Source organism: Synchiropus splendidus, chromosome 14 (assembly GCF_027744825.2).
Source record: "Synchiropus splendidus isolate RoL2022-P1 chromosome 14, RoL_Sspl_1.0, whole genome shotgun sequence".
Taxonomy (NCBI): domain Eukaryota; kingdom Metazoa; phylum Chordata; class Actinopteri; order Syngnathiformes; family Callionymidae; genus Synchiropus; species Synchiropus splendidus.
This window is the reverse complement of record NC_071347.1, coordinates 14,375,801-14,403,600: the sequence shown is the minus strand read 5'-3', so window position 1 is coordinate 14,403,600 and position 27,800 is coordinate 14,375,801. Positions and strand designations below refer to the sequence as shown.

At 43.3% G+C, this 27,800-nt stretch overlaps 1 protein-coding gene across 2 annotated transcripts in view; it reads right to left on the bottom strand.

Annotated features, from left to right (window-relative positions):
• Nucleotides 1-773: 773 nt before the first annotated feature.
• The window catches only part of iqsec3b (IQ motif and Sec7 domain ArfGEF 3b), a 41,737-nt gene continuing 14,710 nt past the window's right edge, over nt 774-27,800 (bottom strand). The window contains exons 4-15 of one of the 2 annotated variants that reach the window (XM_053885652.1): nt 26,872-27,276; nt 24,652-25,373; nt 24,185-24,346; nt 21,842-21,964; nt 14,528-14,694; nt 7,326-7,465; nt 7,112-7,243; nt 6,932-7,031; nt 5,233-5,391; nt 5,072-5,158; nt 4,925-4,971; nt 774-4,264 (exon numbers count right to left, since the gene is read on the bottom strand). In XM_053885652.1, coding sequence (XP_053741627.1) covers nt 3,845-4,264; nt 4,925-4,971; nt 5,072-5,158; nt 5,233-5,391; nt 6,932-7,031; nt 7,112-7,243; nt 7,326-7,465; nt 14,528-14,694; nt 21,842-21,964; nt 24,185-24,346; nt 24,652-25,373; nt 26,872-27,276 — 2,664 coding nt within the window. In that variant the 3' untranslated portion in view covers nt 774-3,844. The remainder of the gene's footprint in view (nt 4,265-4,924; nt 4,972-5,071; nt 5,159-5,232; nt 5,392-6,931; nt 7,032-7,111; nt 7,244-7,325; nt 7,466-14,527; nt 14,695-21,841; nt 21,965-24,184; nt 24,347-24,651; nt 25,374-26,871; nt 27,277-27,800) is intronic. The other variant, XM_053885653.1, reaches the window with a different exon arrangement.

Genomic DNA, 27,800 nt, shown 5'->3' with positions numbered 1-27,800 from the left:
AACTCTGAGTTTTTAAAGCATTATTTTTATTATATATTTATTATATCTATTTATTCATTTAGAATACAGTACATTGTTGATGCAGCTGTAGAAAACAAAAAACAAAAATTTAGGATGATACATTTATTCAAGTTTTTTAGATTACTTTTGTAAGGCTATTTATTTACCATATCTATCTATCTATCTATCTATCTATCTATCTATATATATATATATATATATATATAGTATTGATTTGTGACTATATTTTTACTGCTGAAAGTTCATGGTCAACAACAGCTTATTTACTGATTATTTAACATAAATAACCAAGTAATTAAAATTAAATATAAGAAGTTATTTTATAACTAACATATTTCCAAAATATTGTTTAATGTTCATACAGTATATACTCCTGAGTATTCAGTATTCCGGCTGGCATTCCTGGTGCCACCGCTCACTGCTGTGTTCCGCCACTGGTCGCCTGAGTGGAGTGACTGTGCTACATTTGAAAATGACATCACCGGGTGGCTGGCGCGACAGCTCATGACCGAGGACGATGTCTTCACATCTCACTGCAGCGCTTCACAAATCTCAGGTTTCTTTGAGAGCCGTCTGATTTAATACAGCGTTGTGACCGACCTCCTCCTTCAAGGAATGAGGCAGAACCGGCGCCGAATCATTTCCTATAAGCACCTTCATCTCCTGCTTCCCGCTCACACACCTGCTGCAAATCCAATGATGAGAAAAGAGCAGGCGGACGTGCGCGCGCACACACACACACACACACCAGGCAGAGTAAAAACTACTTTATTCTTTCATTCTCCTCAAACAGAAAAACAAAAAATTAGAAATATTCCTCTTAGTAAACATGTTGCTCTTTAAGAAATCTCTTTTTAGAAATCATGTGAGGGTGCAAAGATTAATGACAGTGCTCCACGGTGAGGATGCAGATTGGTGCATCGCCATGACAACCACGGGGAGAGAGGAAGTAGAAAGGGGCAGAATATGACATCAATCAACCCAACATGCCGTGAACAACAATGGTAAGAAGCAAACTCCTCCCTTGGAACTGAAATTTTAAAACATCATGCTGTAAAATACAAGTCAATCAGAGTTTACAGTCAACAAAGTGGAGAGATGAAGCAGTTCTCAAAGTGAATCTAAGCTGGATTTGTTGTGGATTTGGCAGCTACGTGCATGTTTGTGTTCAGCTGTGTGTGTGCGTGTGTGTGTGTGTGTGTGTGGCCTGACATGTACCGTGTGTGTTTACCAATACAGCATAGCCCTTTACATACCGTCACAGGTGAAACAGCCTTCCTTAACCATCCTCTAATAATGTGACATGATTAATGCAGTTCTGTAATAACACGTGTTTCCATGGCAACTGGCGTATAGTCTATAAAAGCTGCCTGTTTCCCGTCTCTTCTAGCAGTAGGATTTAGGACACCAGCCTAAAACTGAATAATAAGAGCTATATTTTTCTTAAAGTAAATCTCTGTACAAACTTAGATGTTGACGCAAACACACTCACACACACTCACACGCACACGCACACGCACACACACACGCACACTGGGCAAACCCTTTTTTTCCCAGAATAAATCTATATTATCTATTTACAATATATTCTGTGGTGCAAAAGATACAAGACGAGTTCAGTGCGTCTCATTAGGATGATTTGCTGTACAAACTAGCTCAAGCTCCACTCACCAGAAAATAAATAATATTTTGGATATCTTTAGTTTCGCCCCTAATTTAACATTCAGAACAGAAGCGTGTCTGCTTATATAATGTTTTCTCTGGGCAATGAAAGTACGAGGGAGGGATCTTTTTTTTTTTTCGGGTTAGGTGACCTCACTCTACCCTGTGTGATTTTCAATGCAACACCAGGCAATATGATATACATATTTATATTATGAGTTAATTTTCTGTGGGTGAACAGATTCTCTTCAAAATAAAATGCCCTGAACCCTTATTTAAGAGGTAGCGCAATACAAATGTATATATGTCGTCGTACTTTCCAACAAAATAAAAATTAAAGCGCTGAGGCGATCCTTGCGTCACAAGAAAAATGTTAAATGAAACATATGCTTTATGTTACATTACGTTCAATGTTACTGTCAACTTAGCAGCGAAACGCAAAACAAGTCTTTAGAAACCTCAGAAAACAAAACTTTAGTTGTCCAGTTAGCATAGCAATGCTAGCAAGCAAAGATATCTTTATTTATAAAGAAGGCTTTTTTTTTAAGGTTGAAATTTATGCTAGGTCATTATGCTGCAATTTTAGCTGTAAATGTAGCATGAATATTTTGCCTATAACTGGTTTTTATGTCATTTCTGTGAGCACCTTGGAAATGCTGCGTCATGGTGTTTGCTACATGTAGCCGAAGCTTCGCTAAAATTTTTGAATGACAAACACAGATGTATCTGATAACAGTCGCGGCATGAAATGCTTGTTTTATTACCGCTACTTTTTACGAGTTTTACTATGTTCTATGCCTCACATCATCAATATTAGCATTTTATGTAATGACTTTGCTTGGTGAGAAGAGTCGTATTTTTTTATCATTCAAGTGTTTGATTGTCTTTCAGTTCCTGGCTAAAGTTGTTTTTCATCCACCGAAGCTCATGTGGGTAAAATATGGATGAACATTTATTATTATACCTATGATAATGAACCAACGGAATATTTAGCAATATCCTTTTCGGATGCTAACCTCATAGCTTTTCTGTGGTTGCTTTCTGCTAGCAGGTTGACACAATATTAGCAGGTACTGTATTATCCTTAAGTTTTGTTCTCTTTTGCTGTTTTTTGTGTGAAGCTAAATGTTGCTTAGCTGTTCACAAATACAACCTTGGTTGTGTTTGTAAGACCATACTTGAGTGTCGAGGGACAAATGTACACACAGCAACGTAGCTAGCAAAACAGCGCTTTTCAACGTTGGATTCCATCCTTTCTGTTTCTTTAGCTTCTTTTGGAATGTTACTTCTCAGAGTGTATTTCACACGTTTCAGATAAATTTTCTTTAAAATTGTAAACTAAAACTCACCGCGCTCTGCAACCTCAAGAGCAAAGCAATTGGAGGACACTCTGCAGCGCAGCGTCACACCAAAGCGAGACTCTCCACACGGATATATTGCCTAAACCCGGAGGTGACGACACAATGCACACAGATTATGATTCAATATACAAGAGAACAAAGGGTTTGACTTCCTGTCTCAGCATTGTTTTGAAGGAATTACAGCACATTTTCACTGCTGCCCATGAGTAAGCAAAAATAAACACACGGCTCACGAGCAAACACTCCGGGACTCAGTGGTGCAAATATTACAGTGCAGCGGATATTTCTTTTGCCTGAGCTTCTTGGGAGCAAAAACACGAGAGGATGGTCACAGACTAACATCCGCTCAATTCTAATAAATCACACAATAACGGCAAATGATGCGCGAAATCCAAACGTTTCCACCTCCTCAGCTCTTCTGTGAACAAGTCGGCTCTTTAGACGATGCAGTGTTCGTGATAAGATGTAATTTCCCTCTGCAACGGCGGGTTTCTTTAATAGATAACTAAAAAGTTCTTCACATTTATAGTCCTCCAATTGTTTTTTTTTTGTTTTTTTTGAGGGGGGGTGGGTAGTTCACTCCGACACACACATCGAAACAAAGTCCTTTAAAGAATGTGAAATCTAAACCCACAACATCATTAGCTACTGGGTGATATGTATCGTTGAAAACAAAAGAGTCTCTTTCACAGACGGTCGTCGTCGCTCATGACAATATTTCCTTCAGCCCATTAAGTAAATGTTCATTTCGTCTTACCGTCGCCGGAGAGAGTGAGTGTTCGGGGCGAGCAGTCAGTGACTCAGACGATGCTGCGAGAGCCGCTGGAGTTACGCCTGCGGGTGAGAGGCATTGTGTGATGGAAGGGCATGGGCGAGTCCGGCGGGCAGAACTGATGCGGGTGGTTGTAGGGGGGCGGGGGCGGCGGCAGGGGAGGCTGCGGCCCGTCTCCTTCTCTCATGTGCACGGGCGTGGACAAGGCCGACTGGATGAGCTGGTGGGTGGCGGGCCCTTGGCTGAGGAAGGCCTCCATGCGTCCTCGTCCGCTCTGGTCCACGACGATCACCTTCACGATCTGCTGGCATTGGATGAGCGTTTCTGGGCGGAGGTCTCCGGGCTGCACGGGGCTGAGCAAGGCGGGCGGGGCGGCGAGGGCGAGAGCTGTTGACTCAATGCTGGGCTGACTCAGTTGATAGGTCTGCAGCCTGTTGTGAATTGACACCTAGTTTAGGAACAGCCAGAGAACGCATGAGGAGTTACCAGCCTGAACGCAGCCTCTACGCAGCCCTCTGGTGTGACACGCACATGTGGGCATGCAGGCATGCAGGGAGGTAGCATCGCACAGCGAGCACGTGCAACACAAAACACAGCATCCTACACAAAAACCAAATCATAGCTCTAGTTTCTGGATGTAGACAGAGGGTAGCGGGAGGGGAGAGCTGTGACACCGAGGGCTTGGTGCCTCCCTAACACACTTCAAAACATCTCTAAAGGACTGAGCGAGAGGTTGAGGGAAGAGCGAGGAAAAAAAAGAACTGAAGCTGGAGAAGGAAAGGGCTAATTCTACTAGCACTGGATTGTGCGCCGCTCAGCGCCGTCACCGGGCTTTGTAGTGGAGCCCGGCAGGCTTGCGGCCGCTGGCGCTGATGAAAGCATACAGATGTTGTATAGAGCAGAGATCCACTGGAAGAAAGAGCGTTTTTGTGGCCGACTTTGCTCAGTGGCCTTTGTGTCCTCGGCAGCACGGAGGAGCGGCGTGCGCCTCGGGCTCGCCTCTTTCAACGAACTTCCTTTTCAAACACGCACATGCCAAGAGAACTCACACACACACACACACACACACACACACTCACCTCAGCGAGTAAGCGGATATGTCACTCACCTCTACTGTGTTGTTGTTGCCGGTTTTATCGTACACGTCCTGCTGGCCTGTAGAGAAAACTCCCCATCGTAAGCGATTGAAACAAACGGAGCTCCTCATTGCAGGTGCTAAGTGTTTTGTCCTTCACCGATGCGGCGGTTAAATTACCTGCGGGAGAACCTGTGTGTACATCCAGCTGCCCTCCGTTGGTGTGGATTCCATGAGACTGGATCCCTTGTTGTCTCTCCAGTTCCCCTGGAGAAGAGGTCACACAGAATCAGTGTGTATCCAGTAGCACACACAGTGAGTTTCTCGCCCCAAATCCCTACATTGGATGTGTATGTGCTCCATCTCGTTGACCTCGGCGATTGCCTCTCTGAGCTCCTCGCCAAACTTCCTGAGCTCCTCGCCGCTCGGGGAGCAAAAGCTCACCAGCTGCTTCTTCTCAGAGGTGAATGGGCTCATCATGGTGATGCCGTGAGCGTAATCTGAAGGGTTTCAGAGAGGGAGATTACACAAAGTTTGAGTGCTTCTGCCACAAACCTGCCACTGTTTTAAAGGATTTTCAGAAGATTCTCCAAGAAAACTTTTCAAACACTAAAGTTCTGAACAGTAGTTCATAGCATATATTTTCTTGTGATATGTCCATCAAACAGGTAAATTGAGAGTCAACACCGAGTCCTTTTAGTTGGTATTTCATATTTAATCCCATCCAAACATCTTAATCTGTTCTCAGATGTGTTGACATTGAAGCCCAGTCCTCAAACACGCTCTTCATTCTCGTTCACTTTCCTGTAAAGTTCTCTATATAGAATGTGTAGCTTCATCACAAGCCTCACAACCTTAAACCTCGTAATCCTACGCTTTCATTTCTCGTCTTCCTCACTTGTATTCTGCATCACTTCTCCACCATCATCTTCAACTGCTTATGATTTGTATCACAGGGCCAGTTAGGCGTAGGCCACATGAGACATGCCGCATCTCATCTCCAACATCTCTTGCACGTACAAGATGTGAAAACCTTTCATGTGCAGGTATCAAAAGCTCTCACACAATTTGTCTTTCAGACGCACTCGTATCAATACTAGTCTTTCAAAAATGGTCATGCATTTGTCCAAGTGATGTGTGATGGATAGATGAGGTTTCATGACACAGTATTTAAAGGTTGATGAGGATTCATGACACAGTGTCCTGGTTTCCACAGGCCACCAGATGGCACTGTTTGTACTGGAACAACTAATTCAGTGACACTTCACAATACTCTAAACCAAGAGCGCCATCTAGTGGCCTCTGAAAATTAGGACACTGTTTCATCAAACATGCAATACTGTTTCATGATACCTCACCTACACATCACTAGTTAAAACCAAACACTATCCTGTCAAGTGCTCACACTCACGCTTCTTGAAGGGCTGACATGACACTCACACAGTTATAAACACATTCACTCTCAGGTTAAAACCTCACACACTCAAGTAGTTAACTGCACAAACAAACTATATTTAAACCTCTGACACATGATCGTGTTCAAAGCTCTCTCCTCCACTTGTGAGGGAACCTCTCGCACATTTGAAAACCTTTGACAAGTCGAATCCTCTTCTGCACAACCGCTGAAACATCGCATGCACACGTGTGAACTGCATTCCACATTGAAAAACTAAAACTTCTCAGGCATGAATGGGAAACCTCCTACGCATATGCTAACAACTCTTCAGCACCAGGTGAAAAGCCAGCACACAAACTCCTTTCACACAATTCTGTCTGATCCTCAGATAGAGTCACTGAGCTACTGCTCATCTCTCAGTCACATTTAGATATTTTCTTTTATAAGTTGGTGAAGGTAATGTGTTGTTCGTCTTCTATCTAGCAACTAAAATATATTCAAGGAATAATTCAATTTACTTTCCACCGTGGGTTTGAACCTGGGCCAGAGAACACATTTTCTCTCCGGGAACATGTTTTGTAATTACACCGCACGGTCCAATTGGACGGCGACACATTTGCTGTAGAATGAAAACAAACTCTTACACTCATTGCTGAACAAGTGAAACTGCATTCCCAGTAGACCCATGGCTTTGCAGAAAGTGTAGGAAGCAGAACTTTTCTTCTTGGGACAGAGCTTCAGAATCTGCCGACACATGGTCATTTTGGATCAGATCTGAGAGAAAGGCTTGATACGTCAGACGAAAGCGTGTTTGGTATGCTCACCAACAGCAGGTCATTAAAGAGGAAAACCTCTCTCTGGAGCTGCGACAGTTTCTGCTTGTGAGATTTGTTGGCATCAGGCACCTCAAACAGACGGCAGCAGCACACCAGACGTCTGTGGGGAACAGCCAGGATCTGCAGAGGCCAGGTTAAATCAAGCCGTGACCATGACAGGTAATAAAGTCGTCCACTCGGTAAATAAAGGCACCCAACGTACAGTCTTTAGCCCCAGGATGGACTGTTCCACGCGGCTGACATAGGTCACATGATCCTCGTTTGAGCGAAGCTCCCTCTGTTGGATCCTCTCGTAGATTCCAGCGACCATCTCTCTGGGTATGTCTGCACCGTCGTCCACACCTGGAGAGGAGAGACAGGACGGTGAAGAATCAGAATTAGATTTATTGCCATGGTCAGTGGGGATACCACCAACTAGGAAAAATAGTAATAAATAAAATAAAATAAAATAAAATAAAATGCTCAAGGTCAGACAAGAAGCTTTAAATCTCCGTCAACTTGGATCTGGTTCAGGTTTGGACTTCAGGAACAATGTACATGTGTCTTTGTGTGATACAGCACCATGGTGGCTACTTCATCGACAGGTTTGTTTGCCTGCTGGCTGAACACCAGGGGATCCAGCAGGAGCCTGCTACTGATGCAGCAGTCTTGCAAGACATTTCACCACAGGAGACGTTCAGCTTTTGTTGGTGACAAATAAAATTGGCATCTGGCAAGTTTGAGGTTTGGAACATCTGGAGACAACCCTTGTTTCAAGTTGAATTTTTTATCTAATTTGTTTGGTGTTTCACAGTGTATTTAACCATCTCTTTAATGAGTAAACCAAAACAACAGTTATTGATCGTTATTCACCTATAACATTTTTGTTGGTTTGTTGTTAAGCACATTGCAGACACACCATCCTGTTGAGCCTGGTGAACCTCAAGGCAGTGTACTGAGCTCCAATATTTTATTTTTCTTCAACTAAAAACACTCTTCATAGACTTTTTTTGTTTGAAACTGAATACAGAACAAAGGAGCATGAGTTTATTAGTCCTATAAACACACTTATTTATCTTTTACAGCAAAAGAAAAATTGGTCTCAACTCAGTCTCGGGCAATGAAAGTGTTGGTCTTGGACTTGGTCGCTGTATCGTCTGGTCTCTGTCGTGACTTGGCGTCAGGTCAGGTGGTCTCGACACAGCGTAAGCTCAGTGTTGTTCAGTCGATCGTATATTCACAGGGCTGTATTTTTAGCTCTTTTTATTCTTGTTGGGAGAGTATTATTATGATATTCCCACATAAAAGCCTCCACTTTATGAAGTGAAGTCAGAGTTTGAAGTGCCTGGGAGGTTTGCACAAGCAGGAAAATAAAAGAAGGAAACAGCTGCACTTCCCACGACACACTGTCAAAGTGTCCTTCATGTAGAAAAGCAGTTTACGTCAGTGTCACTTGTGACTGTCGAGCATGTTACACAGTCGCAAAGACGTCTTTTATTAACACAAGTGATACCGCAGCTGGGGACACAATCCTGAAGGTTTCTGGAGAGCACACTCTGGGAGCAGCTGCCCACTAAAAGGTGAGGGCTTGAATTCTCAGCGACTGTAGCTTGGAAAGAGAAAGGCGAGATGCTCCCGTATTACAGGAGCTCACCGGAGACAAAAGTCAGCAGCACAGAAGGGTTTGGCAGAATCTAATAGGAAAACCTTGCCATTATGTCCTGGCAGGTGCAGGGCCTCGGATCACTGGGACACCTCCAGGAGTTCATCTAGCTTCTCTCGGAGATGTGGAGAAGGTGCAGTTCTCCTTACATGGCAGGGTCCATAAATCCTGGTGAGCGGAACCATTCTGGATCACCCATCTATCAAGTGCTCTGCATTTTGCCTCAGGACTGTCAAAGTCATTACTGTACACGCTTCTTATGTCTCGCACTTTATTTTCCCTCGCGAAAAACAGACTTTCTTTCAGAGTCAGTATTTGCCCTGTCACCCTCCATAATAACTGACAGTGCGGTCACATGCGGCTTTCCTTTTCTGCTTCGGAACAAAGTAACTGTCGTCCTCTGATGGACGGATGACTTACAAATACACACTTCACGACTCGCACTAATATAATAAAATAACATCCTAAATGAGAGTCATATATTTCCCTTCTCAACGTGTTGTTGCGCCTGAGAATTAAAAAAAAAAATGGAAGCTGTCAGGCCGCCGCTGGTTGTAATTCATCAGACAAGCAGTGGCCTCCACAGTTCAGGTTCAGAATTCAACACGAGCTCCTGTCATCCGCCCAGCTCCAGCCCGATTTGGCTTCCCTGAACATAATCTGATCTTAAAACACTTATCCGTTGCCAGGTCAGGGAGCCAACAGCTCTGCAGAAGGCCAATAATGTCGCCCTCTGCATCTGATTGCCTAGTAGGTCGATGCCAGCGTGGCCATCACTCACTCATCTTTTACTGCTTATCACTTTCCTGGGTGCAGCGGTGACAGCAGCATCAGGAATTCCTTGCTCCTCTCTTTACCAGACTGCTTAGGTCAGCATAAACACAGATTTATTCCCCGGACTTGTCTCACCCCGTCGAGTCCTTTCTATTTCCAAAACTAGCTGCTGCAGAAGCAGAGGCTCTACTCCGGGTCACTGAGGATGACCGTGCCGTCCTCAGCCCATTGGAATTCCGTGGAGCCTCTTTTCTTTGTGATCTCCGGGGAGTGAGGGTGCGCCGTGCAAGAAGAGTGAAGCGAGACGCAGTCAGACATAATTACAAAGCAAGGGAGTTAATGAAAGTGGAACGGATCGATAAAGGTTTCTCGCCAACCAGAGGGAAGGAGGAAGACAGCTTGGGAAGGTGGGCAAAGGAGGACTTTCCTTTACCACATGAAGATTGTTGAGGTTGTTGTTTCCTCATCATCCGTCCTAGCGTGTTATACTTCTGATCGAATTAGAGAAACTGGAAACTCTTTCAATGAGTGTCTTCATCCAAGCAAAGACCATCCGGGGCGATGCAAATTGTCACAGCTGGCAGCCACTGACATTTGTCCACGACAATTTTGAGCCCGCGGTCCTGTCACTGGAGCATCAGCGTTCATGGGGAAATAACTGACCGGGAAAACTTTGGATCCAAAATGACCCTGACAGTATTTCTCTAGTCGAACCCCGTGCCAATTCTTCATCCAAAACTTGGATGATTTACATTCTCCTGGCAGCACATTGTGTTAAAACACATCGATAAAATGTGTTTTTAATGTGAGCCTCGTGGTAACATAATTACATAGAGTCGGCTGCTGTATGAGCTAATGGTCCATGCAAAAAGATGCGCAAAGAGTTTGACTAGCTTCTTGCTGGACATGCTAAATTGCACCGGAGGTTAGAAAAACAAACTGCTATAATTGCTATTCTCAGCTCCAGCAGTCACGACTCTCTTTACTCCGAGAAATAATGATGGCAGCTCTCATTTATGCAGAGCACCTCCTGTTTTATAAGTCTGAAAACAAAATAATGGCACTAAGTAGTGTGTGGTGTGTGTTGAGTGGAAAACCACTGGTGGGATCCAAGAGCAGATTGAAGTCTTCCTCTGTTGTTCCTTGTTCATGTTATAAAGTGGCACATTCAAGACCTTGGCAGACGTTCTGTTCACAAGTCAACACCAGTCCAAGAAGCAATGAAGTGTCGAGGAGTAATCTTGTGTCCACACAAGACAGACAATGGAAATGGTAAAGAGGTGAATGTTCTCATATACTTTCACAGTTCACTGGTTGTGGAGTCCGATTTTCCACTGGGGAACCACTTTGGAGATTCATGAAGACAGAACTGTGTGTGGACTATGTGCCAAATCCTGGATACCTGACCACTATTACTCATAATGCCAGAACTGACCGTAGTTTTACCCAAGTCAGCAAATAATAACTTCTGTTTCCCAACCAGTCTTGAGCCATCTGTTCCCAGCCTGAGCCCTGCTGTATGCCTCCATTAAAACTATGCTATAAAACCTCCACCGGTGCAAACCCATACACATTTAGAAACTTTATGTTTTACTCCTCAGAACCGTTTTTATGCTGCAGTTCCTTCATTTGATTTACTTGTTCTCTTATGTACACCTTCCATAGCTGAAATAACAAGTGAGAAATTGTAGCTAACTAAATACAAGTATGCAGTCACAAATAAAAATGATCATATGTTTTCTTTGTTGAAGATTATTAATGGCCAAATTATCATTCAAATGAGGGCTGCAAATATGACATATGACATGTACAGGTCGACGAACACGGCTACATTTTATTTGCCATTAATGTGCTGTGCTGTGCTGTGTGTGTCCTTTGTGAAATGGTTCCATACTTTCAATGTTCGGGGTCGCAGTGGTCAGGTACCCTCTGGCATTTCTTCTTGCTAAGAGAAGGATGATGTCACGACAAGTCAACTCTTGAACCCGACTCATTTCTTAGTCCATTATAGCTGACTAGTCGTTGCAATTCTCGCACTCATGTTGTTGTACTCAAGACCACATTTCTAAGGTCCTGGTCGTGTCTCGGTTATGACTCCTAGTTTCATCTTTGTCGAGCTGAACTCACAAATGTTTCAAATCCTGTGTGTTTGTACTACCACCTGAGTGCTGTTTTTACCGCTCTCTCCTTAAGCCAAAGTGGAAAAGCTCCGTCTGTCAGTATCACGCACATCTGTCTGTTCATCTACTGTTCAAAATAACACATTATGCTAATGTGTCCGGTATTCAGTTTGGTCTCGCTCGAGGTCTAGACTCTGTATTGCTCCCTTAAAGTCTTGTCTCAGTCTCAGACTCGATCTCTGTTTCAGGGTGAGTTGTTCTAGACCAGTAATTTTAAAACTAGGGGTCGCGCACTCTAGGGGGGACCCGGCGTTATGACAGGGGGCGGGGCTACTATGAACACTTTTCATTATTGAGTTACACCCAGCAGATGGAGCAAATTTTTACTACTGAACGTCTGAAAAACACCACCATAACAGAGCTGTTAAAAAGTAAACAGTACAGGAACACATTTTCATCGCTAGCATGAACGGGTTTGAGAGAGGACTAACCATTAACCACAAAGCAGATGACAAATCAACAAGTTGACCCCAGCAAAGATACACGAATATGGCGACTCCCATCTTGCTTACGGCTTCACCTGTACAACAATGGTAATGAGGAGGGACCACTGTGTCACAAAATACAGGTCGCAAGCCAAACAACTGTGTGTGGGGATGTTGAAAATAATTTCATCTTTAAAACTGTTCTAGAACACCTGGCACCAATGACCACAGAAAGCTCCTTGAACCGACCTCTCATATCGATTTGCTTCAAACTTCCACTTCGCCCTAAGAGCGCTCAGTCAAACTTATCAAAGTTTGAAACAACAGGACGTTTCGGGGAGCGACTCCAGAGCCATTTGTTCTGTTGGCCACAGACCCGGGGGCTGATTGCAGGGGCAGAAGCGGAATCGATTCGCTCAGTTCACCTCTCGTGCCCCGCGGATGCTCATTCATGTGGTGAGGCTGCGCTGAATGAGTAACTGCAGAACTCAACACAGAGACCGGAAGTAAATTCATGAATCGTGAGATTCAGATTTGCTCATTTAAGTCTGAGCGCACTGAACATATCGCTGGGTCAAACGCGGCTGCCATTTCCGCACTCGGACACAGATATAAATAAAGTCAGCCTCAGTTATTGGCCGTCTTCTTTAATCGAAGGGGGGGGGCGGCTATTTTCACTTCAACATCGGTGCAAAATTGTGTAATAGGATTTTCCAGATTTTAAAAGTCTGTTGTATAATGTTTTCCTCACACGACAGCTGTTTGGCTTTTGTGGATCTTGCCAGCGGGACCTCCACAAATGAGGAGTTTGGACTCAAAACATCCCACACCAGTTTACTGTAGAAGCTTACTTTGCTTTCAATTATTCTCTCCCTTTTGATTTCTCACCCGAACTTTGCTCTGCTGAAAATGAAAATTTGGATTTCCTTGCTGTCTGTGTTATACGAGTGTATCAGGGCGTCAAAAAAAAGGCCTGACATAGAAAAAAAAGGAAAATCCACACAATTCATCCTGGATTATCAGACTGTGTCAATGGATGTAAATGTATTCGATCTCAATGGCGATGATGAAAGGAACTGACAAACTTCCCACTGTGGTGTACATTGTTTGAAAATGATGACTTGGTTGTAGGTCATGTCACGTATCGACCCATTCCATTTTACTTTCAGTGATGAGGTTGGATCAAAAAGTAGCTGTCATGTGACACTTCCCATCAAGTTGTCCGGTGTCTTCAAGGGGAAAGAGGACCTGCTCCCTGAAGCCATTCCTGAGCTTGAAACTGTCATTCGAAGGCCTGATTGAGAGGTGGATAACAGATCGTAAAACGCATGCTCACGACCGCCCGCCGCTGCCGTCCATCTCTTTCTCGTAAATCCAGCATGTTCCTCGATTGTGATCACCAGGTGACGACTGTGGCGGTGACTGTGTGTGTTCTATTCATCGTCAAGGACAAATCTGTTACAGTGGTTAACAGCGGCATCAGGTTTGACTCACTATTGAGCTCTCAGATGGAACCATCCATCTAATCCAGGCTGAGGGATCATCCCAGGTGGACATGCTTGAAAGGTCTCTCCAAACAAACATCCCAACCACCAAAGCAGCGATTATGAGTCCTCAACAGACGGTACTACAGTCCCACCCTTTGCCAACAAACCTACCAGGACACCTATATTCATTGTGACCCAAAGGCGGAAGAAAATTTCAAGCTAATAACTCTTCTTATAAGCAAAAAAGCTACGGAAACAGCTCAATATTAAATGAGATGATCTTCATCAATCCCTCCTACTCTGCCACAAGAAGTCATGTTGCCATAGCTTGGATGATTCCATACCCAAAATAAATATTTTAACTGATCAATATTGTAAATAAGAATAGCAACCAATGATGAAACAAGCTACAACAAGCTGCTAATTATGAACAACAAACATCACCTCAGGTGCTAGAGTAGTAACCCCAGTTTGTTAAAACATAACTAGATAGTTGGAAGATTTGACATGTTTCTCCATTGGAAATACAGCCACCAAGGTACTTTACAGTAGTCACCAAGCTACTTTAGCACTGATGCTAAACTGGGTGCTACACTGCCAAAATAGCATGTTGTTTTGTTCCACTAACAGACAGTACCATAGTTACTAGTTAGTTAGACATGAAAGAATTTCAGTATTTTCCTTGAAAATCATACACATAAAAATTCACGCAACAGTGAGCGATTAGCACCATTAGCATGTTAGCAACTTCATCGCTGAATCATCATCATCATACATCTTCTTATTCTTAATAGATTAAAGTCACATATTTCCACACCACAAACTGCTTCAGGAGACTTCTGAGATTCAATCGCTGAGGAAGACATAGCGCAGTTCCGCCCCCGACACCCACTCACCTCTTAGGTTGCGGATGAAATCATCCAGGCCCATTTTGCGCTGGGGTTTGATGTTTGGTGAGTACATGTCGGTGTTGAGGAGGACGACAGCAAAGGCCAGAATGAAGATGGTGTCCGGGTTGTGGAACTGCTGCACCACATCAGGATTGCACATACAGTAGCGCTGGCTGCAGAGAAGACAGGACACAGGAGGGGGACACCTCAGGTTGCAGTGTTTTCATTTGCACGACGGACTACTTTGGTTCACCTCCTCTGAGATTTCCATCAATTGGCACCTCATTTGACAAGACAAGGTCGTCGCGAGACAACATGTGGGCTGCTGAGGAGCTCTGCTACATTTCCTGACTTCACTCAGTCGCTTGCTCAGAGAACCTGCACTTTAAAAGTAAAGGTGTCTGAGAATATCTCACGTCTGATGTCAGCGTCTCGCTTCCTCTGATGGGATTCAATGAACCATTTGTCCCAGCTGTTTCTTGGAAGACACTGACAGAATCTGTCAAATATCTCTTTTTAGTATCAGTTGATGTCTTTCCATTGCTACAGGTTGGTGTGTAGAAACCATAAAAAAATAAAAGCTGCCTCTTTATCCTTCGCCTTTGGTTGATTAAACTTATCAAGGAGCAGCATCAGAAACGGGTGCTGCGTATATAGTCAAAGAGAATTTCAGATAAAAGCTGGAGGGAAAATCAGACGCAGTAAAATCTGGACATGAAATATACAAATATTTTCTCAGAAAAATATGTCATGCTAATAATAGAAATTATTACGTTATGTTATTTTGTGTTTATGAACTCATTCATTATTTGTCTCATTGAGTGAAGTTTGTATTTGAATGACATAAAAAGGGGCTCAGTCCACTAATGTTTCCACTGCAATTCCATTAATGCATCTGAACAATATTACATTCTTCCACTTCAGGATTTTTTTCATTTGACAGACTCATGTAAATCCAGCCATCCTGTCTGTCAGGGATTATGGCGATATTCTCCATTGTCATGCTGCTCCTTTAACTCTTAATCAGTTAATTCCAGCTTACTGCCGTGCCTCATGTTTTTAGCTAATGATACATTACGTGACACAGTATTATTGTCTCTGCAGGCTGTTGTGGGGTTTAATCTCGCGGTGGCTGTCCCAGTCGATACTTTCAAAACGCTCCACATCGATATCTATCAGCTTGACTGAGAGAGTGAGTGACGGTGGTCTGGCTCAGAAACATAGAGGGTGCTGGGAGCTTACCAGGTCCAAATGTGCTGCTTTCACTCCTGACTCTCACTTATATTTACCTGTCTATAACTATTGATTTCAGTCAGCATGTTTTAAAGGCTCTGCATTTGTTTTGTTGCACTGAGAAACTACAGCACGGTGGTCGGTGTATATATATATATATATATATATATACATATATATATATATATATATATATATGAAAATTAAAAAAAATGCTATGTTCATCTGAAACAATGAACATTTTTCATGGAAGTAATCTTTTTTGATCAATGAAATATATATATATATTTTTTTTTCACACCGATATCTACGATATATATATATATATGTGTGTGTGTGTTTGTGTGTGTGTGTGTTTTTTTTTTTCTTTTCCCAAAAAAGATTACTTTTATGAAAAATATTTATTGTTTTTGATCATGTGGTAACGTAGCTTTTTTTTTCAATTATTACATTTAACTCATACCAAGCTGTAAATACATTAGATTTTACAAAATAAAAATAGAAAAAAATAATGCCAAAATAGTTTTAAAAAGGTTTTAGCTTTAACTGTATGGGACTGTAAACATTGCAATTCTATTTTATAGGTTGTTTTTTTTTTTTACTTATGATTGGATCAATGTCATTATAAAGAACCATTTTCAGGGGATCCAATTACCAAGCGGCTCTCAGTCCACCCCAGAATACCAACACCATTAGCCATCACAAGACCTTAGCTGACCTGACAACCTGAGCTACTGCGGACAAAGTCAGGACAGCGCTGCCCTGCCATGGGTCCGGGGCAAATATCAAGATCCTCTCCCAACACTTTCGCCACATCCCTGCCAGCAACAACACTGAGATCAGTCTTTAACAGTCACACAATCACATGGTTTGACCAAAAATAGATCCTCATTGCAGAGAGCTAACTATCTGCGTTTGCTGTAAAGCAGAAGAAGAGATGGTGCAGTTACTCCGCGGCTGCCCACAGGCTGGACGAACTCTCACTTTCACTCACCCCCCCTTCCTCTCCACTGTCACTTAGACTTAGACAGTGGGCTGTGTCATTGGTGGGATGCTTTTATCTCTGCTGCCAGGCATGATGCCGCTTTGCTCCACAGGCCTGTGTTACTTGTTTGCACATATGCATGCTGGAGGACACATATGGGACCTGCACAAGCAGAACAACATCTCCCCCATGGAAGATCTAAAGCCAGCAAACCCGCATTTTCTCCGTCAACAGCAGCAAAGTTAGGATTCCCCGTTCCAGGGGGGATGTCCTGCTCAGCAATACTCACTTTCACAGACGCTCGCTGACTGGTTTCCAAACACAACATCGATCTGCAGTAAAGCCTTTAAACTAAGCCTTATTGTCAATATACTACAGCAAAAGAATGCACTGAGAGCCAGAGTCTACATTTAAAGCGTCTGATTTAGACACAACAGACCTCTTTGCTTTTCATTCAGGAGTGATAATAACCAGTGTGGGAACAGTCCAAGGACCTTTTTCAAAGCGGTATTTATATTTAGACTCATCTTTTATCTCCAAATGTTAAACTATCGGCGATGTCCTCACTCAAAGACAAAATTAACACTCACCGCTGCATGCACCTTGTAATACTGAGCTTGAGAATCAGATTGCTGTGAATAACTTATAATTGCCAGAGTCATGAGAGGAGAATAACAAATGCGTCTTCTTCCTCCACTATTTCCCATCCAAGGTTGGCGCAGTAAATTAGCCTCCTCCACCTTAACAGAATGGAACCTTATTGGCTGGTCTTGCTCTACTCATTTGACCTGGCCCCTCGATCTAACTGTCCAACAGTGTCTCTCCTCTATACATGTCCTCCCTAACTTCTCCACGTGCCCCTCTGATATACTCATTTCTGAGCATCGCTCCCTCAGTCTCATCGTCTCTGCTTCCTGAGTCCCCAAACCATGCATCACTGCAGCTTTCACCACTGTCCTCTGTGGTTTCATGGCAGCTTCTGCTATGTCCCTGATCATATGTATCAGTCCTCACCACCCATTCCTCTTCTTCACCCACCTACGTCTCAGCTTCTGGATGACTGACCTCTAGTACTGAATTTACATTGACGTTTATACTCTTTTATTATTTGTTTTCGATACTTTAAAATATTTTTGAAATGTAAAATAATTCAATATGCATATAGGTCAAACGTTGAGTGACACCAGCACATGGATAGCAAGTAAAAAAATATGTATATATGGTGACACTTTCAAGAAGAGAAACATGTCATAAATTAGACAAGGTGGTACATAAAATATATATATATATACATCAGGGACAAGATATAATGGAGGGATAATGGAATATCAGTGACAAAAAGAAGAAAAAACAAAATGTAAAAATGAGAAAAATAATGTAAATCAAAAACTAAAGACATATTATATTCATGAATTTGGAAGTTTATTTAGGCAAAAATTACTACGGAATAGGTGCTACGAGAAAATATAAATTCAAAGAAAAGAGTAAGAAATAGATTAAGAAAGAAAAAGATATATTTAATAAGATGTTCTAACCGAAAGATAAAGTGAGTGAGAATGCATCTGTATATTCAGCTGAGCTGGTAAATAAAGCCTTTGTTCTCCATTCACCCTTCTGAACCTCTGATCTCTATCTTATGTAACTCGTTTATTTAAACACCACCTCCCAAATCTCATATCTTCATAACTGCACATGAAAGTTAGGAGCCAGCTGGCGCACGCATTAAAAAAAGACTATTTGATATAAGGGAGCGTACTCAAGCCTCAAACAGATGACATAACCAGCGTTACATAACGGACAGGGCATGGGATATCTGGCTGCCCGGATAGAAGTCTGCCTGGTTTTGACCCAAACTCTGGCCACGTCCGCTGTGGTTACAGTTTGTAATCTGCCGCCAGTAAATGAGCTTGTGTGATTGAGCTGTAATAGATGTGATCGGTGGGGAAATAAGGAGACAAAGGGAAATGTTGCGTCAGTAATCCCACCATTATTATTATTATTTTCTTTTTTTTAATCCAGAGCATGATACCTAAAACAGTATGATATCCAGACCATCAAACAGACGATAAATGCTGCTGAAGCTGAACAATGATTTAGTGGTGGATTGCAGTGTCAAGCTTCTTTAAATTACAAACGGCAGATCTTCACTGAGCTCAACAGACCCCAGCCAGAAAGTAAAGGGAAGCAATTCACCTTCCTCTGATGCCCCTTCGATTGGACCTGTTACACGTTGTTGGTGCATTCATTAAAAAGTGATTTCTAATTATTATCAGGTCAGAAAAATTGTATTTACGGTTGGGACTTAAAACTGACATAAATAAAAAAGTTGTAGAATTAATCCAGATTAATCACATTTCAACTGTATTTCTGACAGTCAAGTTTAATCCGTACAACATCAGGGTGGAAGAGGTGAAGTTTTTAAAGCTCAATTTCCATCCATTACTGCAGTGTCATTCTGTCTCCTTCATCATGAATGTTTTGGTGATCACATCACATGGTGTGACGCAGTGCATCACTAAGTGGAGAACTGAAAAATGTTTCCAGTGAAACAAAGTTTAAGCACGATCAACCTGTATTTTGCATTTATTTATTGAATTGGACTTACCATCAAGTAAAAACTAAAACTTATGCAGAAGCCTCTTTTTAGCTATCACGGCCCATATCTGTGGAACCTGTGGGCTCCAGAGCTACTTTATAGCATACATGAATTTAAATTATATATTTTGCATTATTATGATTTAATTTTTAGATGGTGAATGCAAGACTGGATTTTTTTATATGCTAAAAAATCGAATCTTTCTCTGTCTACATGAGCATTTCAATAACTATTGATTTGTTTTCTCTGATATACAATTATCGGTTCAACAGTCATGTTGAGTCACTCAGTTGACCTGGGTGTCCTTGAATGTTTCATGAAACACTTCAGCTTCCTTCTTTTCAGCAAACGGTAGTGAACACAACATTCAGTCTATAGTCCCTTTGTTATAGCTGACTGGTCCAGCATTTGTTCTAGACTATGAAGGTTCCAAAATAGTCTCCAAAAATGATTCCCAATCTGAGGATTACGGCTGAAAAAGAATTCACAACACATTTGGAGGATGCTTACACAGTGCTAGCCACAAATTACATCAGCATTTTTGTGTAATTTAAGAGAATGTCTGGGTTTAATAAGTACAGAGGCTACAGCAATGTTCTCCTGGTGACATTGTTGCTAATCCGGAGGGCAGGAGCTGCGTTTAAGTACATCACAGGCTGCAGATTAAATGTGCGCGGCAACACAACCCACTCTCTGAGAACAGAAAACAATAAGTGGACTTTTCACGGCCATTTTTCCGTCCTGCAGGCAATCTGTGGATAATTCAAAGTCAGTGGAAGTCGGGGGATGAGTCACAAATTGCGAATTCTCTTTGTCTGTTCCGATTTCTGTAGCGCTTCAGTATTTTTAGATCAGTGGTTTCAGAGTAACAAAGTTGTTCTGTCTAGAATTCCGCCTCAGACGCCAAGTCATACGGAGAAGTTCAATGTGCTGATGAAGACTGACTCGAGGTCTCCTGAGGTGCACTTTGGGGTGTGAATTGTAGCGACACCTAGTGTTGCATTTGAAGATTGGAATCAAATAACGTAACATTAGCCTCTCAATACCCCTGTGATGTAGCAACTAAAACCACTTCACTTCATATTTTACCATTTTTTTCCCCCTCGTGTTTAGATACGGATACGATCAGTTCATGAAATAATAACATCATTATTCGTAGTTATGTTAGAGTTACGTATACAGAGATGTACCTTGAGATGGGAAATTTCTTTTGAAAAAGGTATTTTAAGCCTTAAAAAAAACTCCTCACGCTCTAATAAATCTTTATGACAGGCTCCCTTCCTTTAGCGTGTCAACGATGGTTAGCATCTTCCTCTGGCAGAACCAAGCACGGCACCGTTGAGCAAAACTACACGCAGCGCTCACACATGTACATGTACTGAGCAAGGCCTGAATATTGATCCTGAGCTCCAGTTAGCAAGGAAGTGGGAAGTCGAGCTCAGTGTAATACAGTGATCGTAGTCGGAAAACAAGGCAGCAAGATCGACAAAAGCTATTGTCCAGATGTTAGCAGCTTCTCAGTAAAGATGTGCTCCGATTTCAACTAAAACACCAACATGATGTCCCGTTCAATTCAATAAAAATCTACTTCCTGTTTACTTTGGTGGAAGCCATTTTGGATTGTGAAGATTCCCGGACTCTCCAGACTTCAAACAGCTGTTCAGCTGACAGAACTGGGAATTTCTGAGTTCGAAGCCTCACTGGAGCACAAATTGAGATAGGTGACTGATGCTACTTGGCTACGCTAGCCGTGCTTTTGTATCTTGTCTTGTTTACAGTTGTTTCGTTGCTTGTATGAAACCATTTGTCTTCATTTCTGCAAGTTCTGAAGGCCACAACTGTGCAATGTTGGAGGAGTCTTATAGGAACATTTGGTCAATAGAAACTTAACCCATGATAATAATTGAGTTTATAGCCATGACAACAATGTTTAATTCTGATCTCATAACAAAAACATCAACGGTTTTGCCAGTCATTTTCTTCACCTTCAAGATTAGAAGACAAACTCCCATTATACAGGAACAACATGATGTTGTTGCCAAGAGACTGTCATTCACATTGTTGAGTATCTATTTGGGTGTTGGTGACGGTCGTACCGATTGCCTGCAGCTAAGATTGGCTGACAGTGAAGTCACAGTTCACAGGAAATCAGTGCAACGTGTTAATGGCACCCAGCAGTGGCCTGATCAGAGCCTGTCGCAGAAGCGTGTGGCACCAGTGAAACACTGTCGTCGACCTGCTTGCGTGGCGTTTTGGATCCGCCTGCCACCCCCGGCTGCTGCTGGAGATCAAAAGGGCTTCAGAAAATCAGATTTATTGCGCACTATATGCACAGAGTTGCACGCCATTGTTTTCCCCTTTTCCATACGTGCCCGAAGGCAGAAGGTTTTCATTTTTGAAAGCCCTTAAAAAAAGCCCTGCGTATTCATGTGATGGACTTAAATAAGGAGTGAAGCCAGAGCTTGTTAGTCAGCGAGGCCAGTGGTGTGTGAGTTGACAGCCTCACCTAAAGGCTTCGATGAGTCTCTCCACTTTTTGCGCCTCTCCTTGAACACGAACGTGAGCCTGGAACTTTCTCAGGGCTTCGTCAAGCTCCATGCCCGAAAAATCCATCTCATCCACCACACAACTGTAAAAGATGGACAGAGAGAGCAGGTGAGGGAGAGAGGACTGTGACAGTGACGAGAGGGGTGAGCGAGTGTCGAGCGATGCAGGCGCTGACGGCAAATCGCCCTCTTACAGTCGCACTTCCACAACAGAACCACTGACCTGGAAGACACACACACACGGAGACAGCATGTTTGAGAACACACACTCTTTGGGAAAACATCAGTGGGGATGATGGTGGGAGATAAAAAGAATGGAGAGAGGGATGAGAGGGCGAAATAATGAAATGCTAAGAGTGATGGGGTAAGAGGGAGTACATGAAAGGCGGAGGACAGGAAGTGGCAGGCTGTGTGTGTGTGTGTGTGTGTGTGTTTGCAGTGAGTGACCTATTTCTACAATCTCTGCAACAACCTCAGCAAAATCTCAAAATATCCCGGATCTGTGTCTGCAGTAGACTGATGCTTAAGTGGCGAGTGTGAGAGCATGAGGTGAATTGTGTTGAGAGTAATGTGTTTACGCATCCGTGTCAGGTTTATGTGCATGAACACGCGTGCGGTTTGTATGGCTTCAGTGGGCAGTTGGCGCTCAAATCATCGAAGGTCTGAGAGAAACGGAATATATTACCTCGAGCTGAAAGCAACACACACCAGGAATCTGCGGAAACCTGGTGTCAACACGTCTGTGAGCGCCATTTTGTGTGCAAAACAAGACACGTATTTATGGAGGGAGTAGATTGTGTTTTAAAATTATTAACTTAAATATCCATCCATCCGTTTCAAACATAGTAAAACTGCAGATCTGCCACTCCCTGGGAAACTTCCTCCTCTTCTCTTAGGGGAATACTGAGGTGTTCCCAAGTCAACCTAGTGACTTGATCTCCTCCAATTGGGACACACCTCACCGAGGAAGCGTCCAGACCATCTGTGACGTTAGGAGTGATAAATGGAGAGCCTTCCATCCCAGCTCTTTCCTCACCATGACTGAACACTAGAGTCATCATGACTGAGGATGCTGCACAGATTAAACACAACATGGACTTGCTACAGTAGATAAATGGCGCTGTTCATTTTCCTGCCATTCAAATGTTTTATTTTGCACCCAAAATGAAAAAGGCCCATCTGCCTTGACTTTGTAAAAGTGCAATGTTGTTTTTCTAGATATCTGAAGCGCAGTTTTCTCCAAGTCAGTCCAACTTGGTTTGATATTTTTGAAACAGACACGTTGTATCAGCACTAATTCTTATCTTCAGGTTCAATATTTTAATGGTAATATCGAGTCATTTTTACCTCCTGTGTTTTCGGCAGCGATGGCTTGTCGGTCCGTGTTCAAAATAACTTGAAAAGTTACGGATGGATTTGGTTGAAATTTTCAGGAGATATGCGAAATGGAACAAGGAACAAATGATTCCATTTGTTTTCAAGATACTCAACTGTCCTACTATGATGTCACTGCTCCTCCTCATCTTGATGAAAGCTATCACTTATAACATGACCATGCGTTTGCCAGCTCATTGGCTTGACATCACTGAGCAGAGGTCTCAAACGGGTCCTCAAAGGGCTGCAGTCTTTGTTATAGCCAATCACCTTTTCACCAGTCAGGTGCATGAAGACTGTAAACCGTGGATTCTGCTGATACCTGATTGGTTAAACTGTGTGTGCTTGTTTGGTCGGAACAACACATGAACCCACTGTGGCCCCTTTGTGGATCAGTTTGAGACCCCTGTCATAGAAGAGCTGATCCAACATGAGACCTTCCTGGAGCATCATCTTGTTGCACTCATATCCTTTGGGGAGTCGTGGGGAGCTTATCCCTGTGACTTTGGAGCGAGGTGCGGGGTCACCCTGAACACTTAGTACTCAGTCAATATCTGTATGTTTTTGGACAGTGGGAGCAAACCGGAGGAAACCAACACAAGCACAGGGAAGATACAAACTGTGCTAGACAAAAAGGGCTGAGGTTGAACTCTTAAGGTTAAAAGACATGTGAATCCGTTGCCCTTTGGACAGAGAGCTGTTTGATGAAACTCATTCAGTTTCACCAGTGTTTGTTTATTCATGAGTGTCACAGAGGGCAAGCAGGAATCTCACATCACCTTATATTTGAGATATATTTACTTTCAAGCAAGCCTGAAATGGAAGTGAGTCCGTGTGAAATGCTTGGATGTGATGGCCAGTCCCAGCTAGCTGAGATGATATAGATCGTGTCATACAGCCACAAACAAAATGCAACATTCAAGACTCACTCGAGGACGTCTCTGTTAAACTGCAGCTTGCTGTTCCCCAAAAACTCCCCGATCATCTGTCGACTGAGGCCTTTCCTCTGCAGCAGGAAGTGAGCCACTCCAATGGCCGTGTCGGGGACGAAACCGCGAGTGATCAGGAAGTGGATGCCTCTCTCGGGGTTCCTGTCCACAGTAGCCGTGAGCAGAAAATCAGATTACACTTAACAGGGTATGCGCCAGATTAGCGCAGCCGAGCGGAGGCAAAAAATATTAGATTATTTTGTGCTTATGAGAGACAATGTGTGTGTAAGTGGAGCAGCTAGATGAAAGAGTGCATTCATGTGTAACAGCGACCTCTGACTTCTGCTGTCAATGATTCATGTGAATTAATTCACTTTAATTTGTATCTCGTAATGCGTCGGGGTCAAGCGTGGAGTGTATTTATAGACATGAGTACACATGGAGAGCGTGAGGAAGCTCTAACTTACACGTTGAAGAGGTTGAGTCCGATACGGTAGAGGCGTTTGCGGTGGGTGTCTGTGGAAAGCGTGGGCGATCTACAGGATGCTGGATCTTGGCAACGGTCCCTCGGCAGGGAGACAACCAGAGCTTGCATGCCGTCCGGACTGGGCCCCCCCTGGATCTGCTGTGGATGAGTGTAATGGTATTGCTGGTACTGGGTATAAATCTGTGCCGGTTGCTGGTTGGACTGGGTGGAGGTGGATATGGAGGTGGACGTAGAGGTAGAGGTGGAGGTGGAGCCCATCCTGTCCGAGGCACTCTCCCCCTCCATCGTTCCTCCTCCCGGAGCTGGTACTGCTGATCCTCTCCTGGATCCTGGATCAATTTTCTCCAGCTCTTCACTCGGGGGAGGCGCGGGGAACTCGGGCTCCAAACCCTCGGATGATTCTCCCCCTGTCATCCCGCTCACAGACGACTTCCTGCTGCCTGGCGCGGCGCCGCCCGCATTGCCCAGAGAGGTGGTGGTTGTGGTGGTGGCGGAGGAGATGGTGTAGGAGCTATTGCTGTCAATGTGGACGGTGACGTCCCTGAAGGCCATGAGCAGCGAGCTGGCACTGCGTGGCAGACAAGCGCTCTCAGCCGCCGCCCGAAGAGCCCCGGCGTCCATCAGCAGGCCCTTCCCGTCGCCACCCTCGGACAAACTCCAACCACGGAGGGCCTCGTCAATGGATTGTGCTAATGAGTGCAGCTGAAAGTACAAGAATATTGACTTGAGTGACACTGGCAGCGCAGTAGTATACAATAGAGATCAATACATTTTTTTTACCAGCTGAAACAGGAATCCAACTTGGTTGTTTTCCCCTCGAATTCCGAATCAATATTGCTTATTTTGGTTTTATAAAATGTAGTTTTCATGCTGCTATATCACATTGTTGTAATGGTTGGGGTTCAATTCTAGGCTTTGTCGACAAACAAGAAGCAAATCTCATTGAGTGCCTTCAAAAAGTAGGTGGTTTGATTCCCAGTGCCAGCAGGGTGATGTTGTGGGACCTTGGGCAAGACCTCGAATCCCAAAATGGCTCTCTGCACCATTAAATCAGGCAGCTAAAATCCATTTTCCTGAGGAATGGGCTTCACACAGTGTAAGCTTTACTCCATGTTTTTTAAAGGCAGCAGAAAGAAAACAGCTCTTTCTTTTCATGTCTGTTTTCGCCACTGAATTATTCGACAGCTTTGACACAACAGGTTGATTATTCAGCTTCAGTTGTTTCTTCGTGTTCGAAGAAAGGGAATCTCTTTAAAATATATGTAAAAATCTTCAATTGAAGATGAAAGTTCAGCTGATGTATTCCAGTGATCCCCAAAGAGCTGCCGTTCCAACTCAGAATAATCATTATTGGATACGTTTGAGCTGTTAGTTGCCATGGTATAACATTTATATCACATTTTCATTCCCTGCGCAGAACGGTCAGACTGCGATGATTACCCCCCGAAAATGATTGAAGATAGTGTGGGATGTTCTGTTGGCCAGACTTGGACAGATCTCTGGCAGTACATCAAAAGGGTTGTACCAGCCATTACAGCTTGTGTAAATGTTGTCTAATTTGAATAGACTTGATGAATCATGAGACGTTTTTTTCTATTTCTTCTTGCCACTCAGGCTAATGGCAGGCTATGTGCTGCATGCTCATGTTGCGACTATATGCAGATGGTAAGATCTAAAGTATTGTATCATAATTTCCTGTTTTTATAGATTTGTAATGAGTGTCAGGTATCAACAAACAAGCGCAAGAATCTTTGCAGCAGTGTGCTGTTCTCCAAGTTCAAGCTAATATGTCAAGAGATGTTTGGTGTGTTCATGTGTCTTGTCATAGGTGTTTTGGCAAAGAGCTTGGTCAGGTTGGTTTACATACATTTTGCTGATGGAAGATTATTTGAAACTGAATGAGGAATACATTTTTAGTCGTTTTAATGTAGTAGCAAAGAAGTGGTTAATGGAAAACGCCACAAAAAAAAGTGAAAAAAATATTTTAAAAAAAATTCTATGTATTATATATATCAAGAGGTCTGAAGAAAGATGGAGGGAAAGGAAATAAAGGGGGAAAAAAACAATAATGGATCAAATGGAAATTTAAAATTGAAAATTATAATTAGAACACAAAGGAAAAAGATGTTGATGTTTTGAACTTCTCACTGACCACAGATTTGTGTTACAATCCCTATAGATGAAAGATGTTCACTGTTACCTGTTCGGAGAAACAGTCCTCCAGCTGTGTGAGAGAAGGTCCAGGAGCTTGGCTCGGAGCCGAACCTGGAGCAGGAGAAGTCGGAGCGGCCGTGGGAGCAGACGCAGGAGAAGGAGGCAGAGAGGTGGAGCGACAGGGAGGTGGAGGGGGGGTTTTGGACCTCAGAGGTATCTGCCCTCCTCCCGGATGAAGACTATAACTGTGTCTCTGGGCTGAGTTCCTGGCGCGGCCCGAGGGGCTGGGATGGCGCAGGGAGATCCGCCGAGGCAGTTTGCTCTCCGACAGCGAGTTACGGATTTTTTGGAAGTTCTTGCTGAGCTGGTACTGCCGGAAAGCTGTCTGAATTCGGCGAGCAGCTCTTCTGGCAATGAGATGTCCTCCATACTTCTGCTCCAGCTCCTCAATCTGTGGAGATTTGCAAGGGAACGTTCACATATCAAACATGTTTACAAGCATACAAAGCCGACACACTGCTGAGCAAACAGACACAGTGAAAAATATTTACTTCTGTGCCAGCAAACAAATATCGTTGCAATTTTGTCCCCATGTTTTCAAAAGTCATGAGTCATAAATGTCAACTCCACTGAAGTATCCTTCGTACTTATCTGCCATCTCCTTTAATTCCGCTGAGGGTTTGACGGTATTAAAGCCAAAGTAAACATCATCCATCATCGTTCCGTGGATAAATTCGGCTGATGTGCCGCTGGAGAAAGGATGGATGGGCTTTGACATCGATATATTGGAGAGAAAAGTAAATCGCCTCGCAGCATTTCTGCAGCCCATGTGCTGGTGAATCGGATTCTTTAGAATACAGCCAGAGACAAAAGCAAAGGCTGTGACAAGTAAATGACAGGATGGTAGAGGAAGTGTCTGCTCACGACAAGTGCACCTGAAAAGAGGTGCATGTAGGAACAGATACTTAAATGCAG